General features: G+C 47.5%; 1 protein-coding gene across 2 annotated transcripts in view; it reads right to left on the reverse strand.

The window, feature by feature from the left end:
- Window positions 1-14,253, reverse strand: part of HR (HR lysine demethylase and nuclear receptor corepressor) — a 418,401-nt gene that overhangs the window by 99,276 nt on the left and 304,872 nt on the right. For both annotated transcript variants that reach the window (XM_078666365.1, XM_078666366.1), the window contains 2 exons: window positions 14,040-14,164; window positions 2,101-2,229 (listed from right to left, as the gene is read on the reverse strand). In XM_078666365.1, the coding sequence (XP_078522491.1) occupies window positions 2,101-2,229; window positions 14,040-14,164 (254 nt within the window). The remainder of the gene's footprint in view (window positions 1-2,100; window positions 2,230-14,039; window positions 14,165-14,253) is intronic.

Here is a 14,253-nt window from a genome sequence, read left to right on the forward strand (position 1 = left end):
TCAGAGTGTGTGGGAGAGTAAGGAAAGAAAGGCATATCAGGCAGAAAAGGAGGAGGAGTGAAAGGCCTTGAGGGAGATGTGCGAAAGTCTTTTTTCTTTGGAGGAACTGGAGAAGGAGTGTCTTGTGGTAAAGGCCTCTTCTTTCGGTGGTAAACTATCACGTGTCCTGTATCTGGATCGATATATAATTTAGCTTGCTCCTCAGACACTGGATCTGGGTGGAATAGTTCTTCCTCAACAGTCCGTGGCTTTGGCGTCGAGGGTTTAGGGTTATGAACCTTTTTTGGAGTCTGTGGCTCGGAGTTTTTTGGTGTAGCAGCTCCTTTGGGCTCGACAGCGGTTTTAGGTTCGGTAACCTTTCTCGGTTCGACGCTTTCTTTGGCTTTAGAGTCTTTCTTTGGTTCGGCGGCCTTTTTAGGCTCGGCGACTGGTTTTGGATCGGTACGTTTTTTGTCCGAAGCCTGGTGTTTCTTTGGGTCGATTATCTTTTTTTCGTGTTCGGCAGCCTTTTTTGGTTCGTCTGTATCAGTTGGATCGACGACCTTTTTCGGTTGGACGATTTTCTTTGGTTCCGATGTCTTTGGTTCCGATGGCTTTTCGGGCTCGACAATTGTATTCGGTGCCAAGTCTTTTGGTGCCGAGTGTTTTTGCGGCTGGACGCTCTTCGGTGCCGAGGGTTTCTGTGCCGATGGTTTTTCGGCGTCGACAGCTTTCTTAGGCTGTACACCATTTGGATCGACGACCTTACTTTTTGGGTCGATGATCTTCGGTCGGAACACCTCTTTTGGTTGTGCGCCCTTGGGGTCTACCAGTTTTTTTGGTTCGATGACCTTTGGCTGGAGAACTCTTTTTGCTCGATGAATTTTTTCGGGCCTGGGCTACCTGAAGGCGTTTGTTTGTGCTTCGGAGCCGAGCCGAGAGGTGGGGTCTCCGAAGGAATGTCTCGATCTTGGCTAAGGCCTTTCGGCGATGCTTCGACCGGAGCCTTCTTTGTTGGGCTGAGTGGAGTGGGGGGCTGGGTACTCACAGTTTTTTGCCCCGGTGTGATCTGGTCATCGGAGTCCGATTGGTCCTCAGCGCTGACGATCTTGAGATCGGAGTCGGGGGCTTCGGGAAGCTCTTGGTCGTCCTCGAAGATATTCTCCGGTTCCAGTGCCGACTTCTGCATCTCTCGCCTGGCAGCCCGTTCGATTCCGGATAGTTTTCTTGGATCGAAATTGGGCACACGCCGGGCAATCTTCTTCTTTGTGTTCAGGTGACAAACACTTGTTGCATACTGTGTGTTTGTCAGTATGTGGGAACTTTGAGTGGCATTGTGGGCACCTTTTAAATGGGCTCCTTTCCATCGACGGAAGTCGCACGTGGCGTCGATAAAGCCCAACGGCCCGCGTCGACGACCGGATCGAGATAAAAGCTGGATGGAGTCGAGGGGTACCGAGCAAAAACAATACCGTCGAGTTTGAAGGCCTTTTGGCCTTAGAGAGTAGTTAGTTTCGATTCCGAGCTGGAGTGTAGGAAAATAACATCCGAACCCAATGGCGGAAAAAAACAATCTAAGGATGGAGTGGATGCCCATGCACACTGTAGTCCAAGGGAGGAGTCACCTATCTCGTGATACTTCGAAGACTTTTCCAAGACAACAAAGTGCAATCATCCGGACCCAACACTAGGCGGCGATCTATGCAAAGATATGAATTCAGCAGCCCACATGCCTCGAACACATTTTTTCTTTCACTCTTAATGCCTGGGCCGGCCCCCAATGTGCTGGTAGATGTCCCTCAGAGAATGCCTGTGCCTTCTTGCACCTCATACCTTTCAGTATGGTGCTTCTTCACTTTATAGCATAATTTGCTCTGTTCCTAGTATAATTAAATGCATCCATGTTTGAAGATACACTCCTCACAGCTTAGTCGAACCTGCTGAAACCGAGGTGGAACCTGCTCTCTCTCTACACTACGGCGGAAGCTGTGTTCCTCACCAAATGCCTGCACCCTATGCCCATATCACTCATGAAGCTGCATACACTATAGAACCCTCATTTGCCACCTTGTACTTGAATGGAAAGCACGATTCTCACAGAACTCCTCGGACTCCTCGCACCTTGCTGGAAGGATTGCCCCTCACTGAAGCCCCCTCCGGGATCCTCCGCGTGCACCAGGATGTTCAAGAAGTCTACCACCTCAGCTGCCAGGTTTTTGGTCCCACTGCATCTGCTGTCAAACTTCATTCCTGAAAAGCATAAATATGTCAGGACTAGTTAGAAGCCCAATGTTCTCAGCAAAACAAAATTCTTCAGAACAGGACGAGTGCAAAAGTCTCCCAAAAAGCCAATGGATAGCTTAGTATGATAGAAGGATGTATGAGGGTGTTGCAGGGCCCTTCCTGAAGGTCATGGATGACTTTTACTGTAGCCCAAGAGACCTGACTTCAGTCCCAGGATGCCTTGGTGCCAGAGATCCTTCACACAATTTAAACTATGAATACCCATGTTTGTCTGGGGGAGTAAAGCCATGAGTCTGTATCCCCCTGGGCAGTTTGAGCTAGTGGTGCAGTCCATTTAGTCCTATTGGGTTTGACTGTTTAGATTTGGGCAGGGGAGAAGTTGTATGTGTGTTAGTAGGGTGCAAGGGGTTGAACGCCCTCTTCAGAAGTTCGCTATGCTAGCTGGCAGTTCAGGTAGCAATAGATTGCTGTTCTGGTCATTTTTCAGAGGGCCTATAAGGGTTGTTGGATCATTATAATCATTCTCTTTGATTTAAGGTTTCCCTTTAGGGGCAGTTATCCAGGGGGCTTATTGGGTAGTCAAAATGCTTAGGGATTCGCATGAAGAGAGTAGAGAGGACCTCCTCAAGCGAGGTGTTCATGAAGAGCTGTCGATGGGTATCAGGAGGCCCAGAAGAGAGTTGTCTAGTAGGGTTTCTGCGGTGGTGATATATTGATCACTGTCACAGGGAAGGAGTAAGGGTATTTCTAGAAAGGCTAGGAAAGTGTTGGAATGATCACAGACTCACAATTCTGGGGGTGAGAGGGGCGAGTCAAGATGGCAGGGGACCAGAAATGTACTTGGGTATGCTGTATTGTCATAATTACCAGTGGTTACAGGTGGCCCCCAGAGGCATTTGTGGCAGTGTAGATCTGGCTCACGGGGCAGGGTCAGAGGAGGTGGGGCCATCAGAGCTTCAGGTTGTGTCACAGCTATGTACACTTAAGGGCATGTGACAGGCCATGTTGGGAAGGGGTAGGTGCACCACCAAGGGCCATGTGCATAGTATGCGTTTTAGAAGAAAGATCGTTGGCAGTGTTTAAGATGGTGGAACTCAGCTAAAAGGCCTATTGTAATCAGCTTGATTCAGAGCCCAAACAAGAAGAGGCAGTGCCTTGGAGAGCACTGGAGCTGCTTATCCCTGGGATTAAGGAGAGGAGAGATTGGGAAATAAGCAGGGAGTGGCCAGACAGTCTCAAAGAGCTGGAGGAGCAACTGCCAAAGGGTTATAAAGCAACCTGAGTTAGGGCAGCAAGATCTCAGTGGAGGTGGAGAAGAACTGCAGTTAAATCTTCCCAGAGTGGTAGGTATGGCGGAGAGGGATAATAATGCCACATTAGGTAAATTGGAAATAGTGTTTATAGGAACAAAAAGTGGTTGTGGGTTGAGATTATGGTGAGGACAAAGGGGGGGTCAAATCGGATAGCCCAGGTGGCTTCTGGGGCCTCCTAGTAAGACAAACCCACCAGGTTTGGCACCTGATGGCAGTGGCATTGTTGATTCCAGTGACACAGTGGCTTGTGGACACTAGCCTGAAGACAGGGAGGGACCGGAGCAGTGAAGAGGAGCTTATAAATGGATAACAGTGGTGTTGGGGATGTAGAAGAACCCAGTACCAGTACTGGTTTGTGTGTATCTAGTGTGTCATGGTGATGACGGGAATGTGAAGAGAAGTTAGAATGTGATGAAGATGACAATGACCTGGGGGAAGGTGAAATTGTTGGAGGAAGGTTGGAAAGGGATGATGCATTCAGTGTGGTGGAGTGGAGTGGTCCGATGGGACGCAAAGGTGGGGAGGGCAGCTAACGGTGTATGTGAAGTTGGTGCATTGCAGGTGACACATTGAAAACAAGATTATTCCTCTGGGGAAACAAAAGAGCTAAGATGGTGATAAAACCAGAGAGAGAGCAAAAGGGTAATTCAGACGACATTAGATCAGGCACGAAAAAGTGTTGGGGACCTTGGGGTAGTGGTGATGGGCATGACAAACTTGGTTTCGGTGGTCATAGGAGGTGAATTGATGACCAACACTGAGGAGAAACGTGTGGAGTTACATATTGTGAAAGAAAGAGCTGTTGCGGGAGGACAAGAAAAAGACAGAAGTTAGTAGTGAGAACATAGGGTGCAAAGAGGCTGTTGCTTATATGATAAAAGCTACTGAGGAAAGTAGAAATGTGAGGAGGCATTTAAAGACTGATAGTTGTCTAGAAGATGATATACATCAGCCTTTTTTGCAAACAAAACCAGCTTGATTATAGGGGCATTGCAGGGTTGTGTAACAATGAAACGTTCCACACTAGGATGGTGGCAAATCCATTAAAGCAGTAAGTAGGGGAGGGGGAAGAAGGTAGATAGTGAACTATGGTTTCAATGGATGATGCCGACTAGGCTGGTTCCTTCAGTTCTAGCGACTAGTGGACTGCTTATTCAATATAATCCCTTCTTTGGAGGCCCACCCACTTTGGGGTGGGAGATACCAGGAGAAGTGAGCTATCACAGAACAGAGTATGCTGATACTTTAAAAGATGAAGTTGTGTCAAGCTGCAGGCAGAAGACCCTGTGGTGCAATGCTTTAAAAAATGTGATGAATGCACTTCCGGGTCCACCAAGAAAAGGCTGCAGGCAACATAAAGTGTCTGGTAAGGGGACTTTGGCCATTTAAGACTGATGTGTTATGTAAGGGTCTGGCTTTATGATGATGCTGGAATGTGGTTTTAGAGATGGCATTTGTTTGTTTTACCAGGGTCCAAGGGTAAATAGGTGGGCAGAGAGTATTAAGTCTTTTGAAATCAATCATCAGGTTGTTAGGAAAAAGTTGTATGACAAAACTGAAGGAAAGAAAGATAGTAGGACCATTTCAGGATTGGCTGCTTCCAATTTTGAAGTTTTCTAATTTAGGGGATGTAGCTAAAAATGGCAGGGTGAATTAAAACGTATCGATTATTTGTCATGGAATCTGTGGATGAGACCATTGATTTTGTTCAACCTTCAGGCTTTTACCTATGCATCAAGACGTTTTGTCGCTGCTAGGATTAAGGTTTGAAGGAAGAGTTTTGTTGACAGGCTGTTGCCTGTGGGTTGTTCAGTTTCTTGTTTACTCTTTGAGATGTTTCGCTCTTTCTTGCCCTGGGTGTCTTTTTATACAACAGGTTTTGTTCAAGTCTACGGTCGCGCCTAATTCGCAAATAATAACAAGCTCATGCAGAGACCTGCAGAACTCCGATTGGCTGCCAACACTTCAGCTAGGAAGTGTTAGCAGCCCTTTTGAGACTTGGCTTTAGCTGAGCCCCCTCCCACCCCCCCTCAAAAAACGTGAAAAAAATAAAAGCTGTCTGGGTAGGAATACCCTGACCCCCAAGCTTTGGTCTTGGGGTCCCAGAAGCATTTTTTTAATGTTGCTGCAAATTTGCAAAAATTGTAAATTTACAGCAGACATTTTTTCAAAAACAAACTGCAGGCTGTTTTAAAAATGCCCCCCCGGTGGGCCAATTCCTGGGGGATTTTTTTTTAATGGAGGGGGGCGCACAGGGCCCCCCTTTTAAGGCTCATTGAGCCCCGGGGACTACCACCTCCCTGGGCTTTGTTTTAAATCATGGAGGGGCCGCACAGACCCCCTCCTGGGCTTGAAAGAAGCCCCTGACCGAAACAATAAATTGGCAGGGGCCGCACAGACTCTATGGGCCCCCAGGTACTACCCCCATCCATGGGCCTAAATAATCAATAATACTGGGAGGGGTGCCGGTTGGCCCCCCCTCCCGGGCCATATGCAGGCCTGGACACCACCACCTCCCCAGGGCTGGCTCATGCTCAGAGAAGGAGGGGGTGGCGGGAACGCCTCCTGATGCCATACATGGCCCTGGCGACCGGCAACACCCCCTGGGCCGGCTGTTGCTATGTCTTCGGGTGCTCTTGCTATGTCCTGGGGTGGCCACCCCCAGGACATAGCGTTTGCTCTGACTTGGAGGGAGTTTTGACAGTTCCAGTCAAATCAGAGCAAACATTAACTCCGCTCTCAGCAAGAAGAGCTGTGAAACTGCCCCTGCTTGCTAAGAGCGGGGTGTTCGTCTGTTTTCCTGCCCACTGTCTATCGGGCAAGGAAACAAGCAAAAGGATTGCTCTCACAGACAGGGAACTACATGCCTAACAGCTCCCTGTCTGTGAGAGCAATACTGGCTCCCACAGGAGGAGGGGAGCCAGCAGGGACCATAGGGCCTTAAGGCTCTCCCCGCGGACCCCAGTGGTAGTGACTGGGTGCCTTAGGTGGGCTCCAGGGTACCCAAAGTGAAGAGGCTGGACCCCAGAAGATGGGGTCCACAGGGCCAAAATCAGCCATGGGAGGGGGGGGGGCAGCATGGACCCTCCCCCATTTGTTTGTGGCCAGGCCCTGTGAGATGGGGTCCCTGGGCCAAAATCGGATTGGGGAGGGGGCAGTACGGCCCTCCTCCCAACATTGAATTAAGGTCTGGCCACTGGGGATGGGTTCCCGGAGCTGAAATTGGCCCGGAGAGGGGGGCTACATGCCCCCCCACTTTGTAGAAACTATTTGGCCCAGGAAAAGTGGTGGTCATTGGGGCCGGGGGGTCCGTGCCGCCCCCACATAATTTTTAATGTAGCCCTGGGGATGTAGTGGTCCCAGGGACATTACAAAGCCCGCGCTATGGCCCCCTTTACCTTCCTCCTTTGGTAGAATCAAAGCCCCGGGGAGGTCCAGGGGTTGTTGAAGCTAAATAGAGAGGGTCCCCATGATCCCCTCCTTAATATCAGTAAAGCCCAGAGGAGGTGGTGTTCCCCAGGTCTTTTAAGTGAGGAAACAAAAGGCAGAAAAATGAGCAGAGAAGACAAAACAAAGGGCAGAAAAACAACAAGCATTTACAATGCAATAGGTCTCGCAGCATTAAAGTTTGAGTTATTGGCATTGTGTATGACAATGCCAATAGTCATAACTTTCGCAAATGTGACACCTATTGCATTTGTACTGCAATATGTGTTGAGAGTGAGTGAGTCAGTGAGTGAGAATGAGTGGGCGAGTCAGTCAGTGGGCGAGTCAGTCAGTGAGTGAGTCAGTTAGTTAGTGAGTGAGAGAGAGTGGGTGAGTCGGTCAGTGAGAGTCTGGACAGTGAATGAGTGAGTTAGTGAATGGGAGAGTCAGTCAGTGAGAGTCTGGTAGTGACAGTGAGTGAGTGAGAGAATGGGAGAGTCTGTCATGATAGTGAGAGAATCAGTGGGAGTGAGAGTCAGTGTGAGTGAGAGTCAGTGTGAGTGAGAGTCAGTGTGAGAGAGAGTTAGTGTGAGTGAGTCAGTGAGAGTGAGAGTTTGTGAGAGTGTGAGAGAGGGAGAGTCTGTGAGAGTGTGATAGTTAGTGCGAGTAGTGTGCTGGGTGCAGGAAGGCTGACACATCCCACTCCTTCCCCCAGTAGGCCCCCAGAAAACACTTCAACAGAAAAGCAACAGGGTCACAGGAAAGGGCAGGAAACACACACACACCAAGGGTGTCCACGAGAGCCATGAAAACTTCTGCGAAGGCAGAGCCCTACGTAGAAATGCAGCGGCACAGAGTGCTTTTAACACTCCTCACCTCTCCTTCTTTCACATCTACCCTTCTACTGGTTTACTGTTTTCTTTATTTTTTAAACATCCCAAAGCACCAACAAAATTGACCCTCGCCCCGTTCTGCTCTAGGAGTGCCGTCTGCCCTTTGTGTCTGGAGTTCGGAGGGAGCCATCTGTGCCCCAGAGGACGGTCTCGTGAAGGAACAGTGACTGGGGACTTCCACGCAAACAGTGACCATGGGGAGCAGCAAATTAAGACGGGCAGAAAGGCAAAATCTTATATCCCTTAAATACAGAAATAAATGTTTATAGAGACGCTTTATTGTGATCATATCTATGAGAGAAAAATATGGACACAGTCGGAGTGCAAGCCTAAAATTAGCAGTCTGTCCTTCGTTGCAATCGAACCCTTTTTGCTGCGACGGGGAAATGCGCTTGTTTATTATGGACACAAGACGGCACACGGGTTTTTGCTCAGTGAGTATAAAGCCACAGAATTTAAATTTTACAACAGGGCAGTGGATGAGCTGAGACTTTTTTTCAATTGGAAGTGTGTTTATCATTAGTCTGAAGAGCAATAACCCCAACCCCCACTGCCAGGCATAGTGGGTGGGTCTCCGCGTTGCCATGTGAGTTCTTAGGAAAGTATGCCGATGTTCGGAAACATCAAAACGTTACAAGAAAAAAGCACACGTTTTTGAAGGAGCAGTAGTAGGGCTGAGAGAAGAGGAGGGTTGGGAAGACTCATTTTTATTAGTCATATCGTGCTTTGGGGAAGGAGTGCAAGGGTGGGGGTGAGGGGGCCTGCCGGAGACCGAAAGAGCAAAGGACATAAAACAAGTAACAACAGACAGAGATACACACAGGTAAGAGCGGCACACAAGCGGGTAAACAGAGACGCACAGACAACAAGAGGAGGGAGAGAGAAGAGAAACGAAGATAAGTGAGAGGGAGAGCAGCAAAGAGGTAGTGGAGAAACGGGGAGTAAACTGGTTGTAAAAAGAATAGAGTGAGGAGACGGGCGTTGAAGTTGGGCGGTTGTGAAGAGAAGTGTCTGGAAAGAATGTTAGTGGAATGGAGAAATGGATTTAACAAGACGGAGGGAAGAGAGGGGAGGGGGGAGGGGGGAGGAGAAATGCGACACGCAGGCAGGATGACTCAGGGGAGGGGGCGGAGCAGGGCAGAGCGGCATGTGGGTGTGAAGAACCGGGCCTTTGAAGTGAAGCTAAGCTTCACTTCAAAGGTGTCGGAGGAATGCGGGCGGCTGTGCACGCGCTTTTAAGCTCAATGCACATGCGCATTGAGCTTAAAAGTCACGGGCACTGCAAGGAATCGCCACGATTCCTTGCAAGTTAGATAAAGTGTAGATGAGCCCCTATAGTCTCGCTTGCTCGATGCGCATGCGCATCGACAGGCGAGACCTAAAAACTAAAGGCAAAACAGAAGGCGGAAAATGAGCAGAAAAGGCAAAACAGAAAGTAGAAAAATTTGCACAAAAAGCAAAACAGAGGGGAGAAAAACAAGCAGGAAAGGCAAAACAGAACAGAAGAGGGCAAAACAGAGGACAGAAAAACAAGCAGAAAAAGGCAAAACAAAGCAGAAAAGGGCAGATCAAAGAGCACTCAGACACTTTGACACCCACTCACAGAACCCATGCAGACACTCATGCACCCACTAAGACATACACCCACTCACAGACCCACTCAGAGACTCACAACCCCACTCACAGACCCGCTTCGGCACTCATGCACTCACTCACAGATTGACTCAAACACTCATGGAGGCACTCGCAAACCCACTCATGCTATCTTACACCTACTCACAGACCAACTGAGACACCCACTAAGACACTCATGCACCCACTCATAATGGGTTCCATAATGTTGATAGGGGAAAGGGGTATTTTTTTATTCATTTATTTATTTATAAAGTTTTATATTTCTGTTCTGAAAACAAGTAATCACGGCTCTGAAACATTTGAAGATTGTACAGGAGGACCCTACCCTGTTTCAACAGGATGGGCTGCACCTGTCATTTCTCGGAAACAAATGCTACTTGTTGGAGCTAATGTTGGCCATCGCTAAGGAAGTGGTGAGAGGTTATGTGGTTCATAGACTGACGTTTTGTCGGCAGCGGGGCAGGAACGCGTTATCGGGGTTTTCCTGGGTGGCAATGGCCATGAGCAAGAATTGTTCGCTGGGCTCCATGAAGAGCATATGATTCTAGCCCGGTTGAGGTTTGGAGCGACTGCAGGGTGATTAAGGTTTAAAGCAGGAGAAGTATGACAGAGGCTTTGAGGATGAGGTTAGAGAAATAAATGAAATAAGGTTGTGTGTGGGTGAATGTTTAGGGGGATGTTAGGGGAGGTTAAAGAATTGGAATGTTTATTTTATTTATTTATTTATTTATTTGTTTGATTTATATAGCGCACTATAACCCAGGGGTCTCTAAGCGCTTTGACAGGGTCCACAGGCAACTCAAGGGCTACAACAGATTTAATCATTTAGGAACCACCCCATGCTTGCTGAAACAAATATTGTATTACTGAGGTATAGGGGAAATCTCTAAGGGGTCTGCTGAGGGTCTGGTCTATTAAAGTGGGCTTTTGCAGTAAATACAAGGGCAGAATTTACAATGCCCTGTCTCACCTGAGAAATAGACGGTGGAGAAGAGTAGGCAGCACAAGCGTACACGTGGCAGAAGGGAAGAGCTGGAATTCTCTTTTTCCATCAGAAATAAAAGCTGGGGCTATTCTCCCAGATATCCACCCCCTCCTTAAAACGTGACTATTCCCATTGTAGCTGTTTCTTGCATATAAATGGGTGCTTGCCCTGGTTACTAACAGTGCCAATAAACTTTGGTGTTTTTCGCTGAATACATAACCCACGTAAACAAACATAAAATGCAAATGGTACAGTATGTTTATCATACCTTTTCCATTTTCTCGTTTATTGGTGTTCACATGATTTAAGTAGGTGCGTAGCTACCAATAGTGCATCAGGTGCAGTGACACCAGGGCCAAGGCTGTTGGGGACCCATAGCATCCAAATTGTGGCTGCCGTTTGCTATCCAGCATGTACATGGAGACCCATCGTACCTGCCTTGCTATGCTACGGGATTCAGAGGACTTTTAGGTCTGTAGTTTGATCATATTGTATTTTTGGTAGTCTCCAGCCTTAATTGGCACCTCTTATATGTTCCAGACATACCACAGGTATGACGTTTCCCCCTACCTTAACTTATATAGCAGTGCTCCCCACTCCGGCAACTTCTGAGGTAGTGTGGGCTGCAGCAGGACAATGAAGCTCATCCAGGGCTGAGTCGGACTGTTAATTCAAATCCTAGTCCAGTGGTTAATTTGTGACGGTGTTTGCGCGCGGTCGACAGCAGCACTCATTTTTGGGGGCCATGACTTATTTTTTATTATCAGGCTTTTGACTCAGAGCAAGACAGAGGCAGAAAAAAAGAGACGAAGGTGGTACAGAAGGATAGGAAAACCGTGAACATGGGAGAAAAGGGGATGGCAAAGAACTTGCAAGAGTGTGTCAAAGAGACAGGAAATGTAGGATGCTCCAAGAAAGTGGGATGAGGAGGAATAAAGATTAAACAGCTTTGGCATTTGGCACCCCCAGGATTCAGCAATACCCTCGGCACCCCTAAGAAAACATTGGACCCAGACATCTGTTTATTTTTTTCAAAACAATCGAAACACTGCTCTTTACGAACGCTTGGAGAGTTGGAGCATTACCACCCCCCATCCTTTCCACCACTAAATTCGTTACAAACGGGAGTCTTTTTTCAGGGAATTGTACTAGAAATGGGCTTCGTTCAAATTTAGAAGCAGGGATTTGTACTTCAGGATATGGAACCAGGCAACCTGCAGAGTGTAAGTCTGAATCATATATGAAGAGAACAAAAGAATAATCTTCCCCTTTCACAACTTTCATCCCAGAAAGGGAGATGGTCAGGAGCGAAACCATCATTCCTATTTACAAGACCCTATCACCATAGGAGCATCACTTTTTTTGACGCTCCGTTGGTGTAGCACCATTTTCAATATTTACAAGGTGGCGCTAAGCCACATAGCATGGCTCTAAAGCTCCATTGTAAATAAGTCCCTTTCCGCAGCAGTCCTTATGACAAAGGGGGTGCAAAGGGTGTTGCTGTGGGCGTTCCACCACAAGACCCATTGCTTTTTGACACTTGCCCAAATTTACAAGGAGGTGAAAAGCTGTGGCAGTGCAAAAAACTAATGCCATGTAAGAGCGGGCGTTAGAATGGCATACGAAGAGAAACTCTTTTATTTCTCCTCGTTTTTACTTTCTGCATTCTGCAGCAGACATAGAAAGAAGAAAAATCCATTAATGATTGTTTATGTGCAGGAAGGTGCCCCTTCCTGCACATCAACAATCATTTAACAATACGATGTGCTACTTCTATGTGTGCTGCAGAATACAGCACATATAGAAGTAACAAATCGTCATTATGGATTGTTTATGTGCGGAAAGGGACATCTTCCTGCACATAAACAATCATTCCCTGCAACGCAGGCATCCTTGCATATGGTGCAAGGGTGCCTGCATTGGCGCTAGCCACCTTATTTTAGCGCCAGTGCTAGGGAAATCAAAGGGGCGCACTGTATTGCAGTAAATACAGCGCATTCCTGCTTTTTGAAAATGCTGGAGCGCGGCGTTGCCAGGTTTGGCGCAGCTCTGTGATACGACATTTTCTAGTAGGTATGTCCCCAGGTTGGCTGGCAAAAAAGAGTTTCAGCATTAGCATCCTGCTGAAGCTGATCATTCCGGCATAGTTCCGCTAGATGCCTCTTGTGTGTATCCATCTTTATGAGAATTGGCTGTCACCCTTGCAAATAGTTGGACAAGCCATTCAGGGACTTAAGGGGAACTCATTGACAGCAAGCTTCGCCTTCCCTGTAAAGTGACAAAAAAATGTTTAATTAGGCCTGTGCAAAATTTTCTGAAATTTAATAAATTATGCGAAATTTTACTAAACGAAATTTAGCAGTATCTCGCATGAAAACTAAACGCGAGGGTATACCTTTTGTTCAAAGGGCACATGAATTTCCCAGGCAAATTTCTCACAGGTCTAATTAAAAATCCAAAGCTTCATCATGTAATGATGCATGCTTTTCTCATACATGGCTTCTTTGGGTGCACTTTGGTCCACTGTGTGTAGAGAATAACATTACAGCTGAATTTAGGCTTCTATATGGCGGTTGATATTTCCAGCTTGGTCTCTGACTACAGCTCACATGTTCCGCAAAAACCCTCTGTGTCTACCAATTCTCTCTTTGCCGTTCAGCAGACCTTCAGTAAAAGTGACTTTATATACCCACCCCCAAGAGAGGTGATGCTTGCTTTATAATATAACTCTGATCATATCCGTGTTCAGCATTCATGTGCTTCCTGTTGAGTCACAACAGCAAAGGAACTATGCTCAGCTAACTATTATTACTAGCAACATTTATTAAGCACATGGCTACCCGAATCAGGCTTCCCAACAGTAGCCATCCCCCTTAAATAAACAATTTAGATCTGGCCCACAGATTCTTCATCATCTTATCAAACCCTACAAGGCAAACAGAGATCTTAGGTCTGCCAGGCTTCGTCTTCTCGCCGTTCCAAGAGTTAGGAGGGCCAGAAGTGGCGGCTCGTCCTTTGCCTACCTTGCTACCGAGCTGTGGAACTCTCTGCCTGTCAGTCTTAGACTGGATGACAACCTGTCTAGCTTTAGAAAGCAACTGAAAACTCAATTTCACACTGTACGCCATACATAGTGCCTTATATTGTACTCTTCTGCTTATCGGCAGCTAGTGCAGTGCGGCAAGTGTCTTGAGTACACCTATTGTGGTATTAAAGGTGTACTCCCAGGATTGACTCTACTCTTGTGATAGCCTCTTGGAATCTGGTGCTCTGGTTAGAACCTTAACAAATCTCCATCACACAACATGGATGTAGAACAGGCTGCTCTACACCTACTCAGCATATACCACAACACTCTGGGCTCAATCAGGAGCTCTGCAGCCAGAGTGCTGTGGTGTGCGGGCCCGCTGGAGCTTGGGGGCCCCCGCACCACGGGGGCCTGTGTTATGCCCCTGCCACAACACATGTGGGAGTCTGCACGGGCCGATCTGGATAGACAGGAGTGACCATCTCTCCTTTCAAAAAAGAACCTTCACTGGGGAACCCGACTGTGTGTCTTCTTACCATGGGTTGCAGCGACCTGAGGGCACAGCCACAGCTGGTCAGCAGGCATGTAGGAGGCCAGGTTCAGTTTCCCACGAGGATGGCAGTATTCTGGTAGTGGCAGACAGGAAGTGAGATTCTCCAACCTGGAAAGGGAACATGATACATTGGTGTAATTTATTGGGTGATCTAGACTTACAGAGCAGGTGCTACTTTCTATACCCAAAAAATTGCA

Source organism: Lissotriton helveticus, chromosome 11, assembly GCF_964261635.1.
Source record: "Lissotriton helveticus chromosome 11, aLisHel1.1, whole genome shotgun sequence".
Classification (NCBI taxonomy): Eukaryota; Metazoa; Chordata; class Amphibia; order Caudata; family Salamandridae; genus Lissotriton; species Lissotriton helveticus.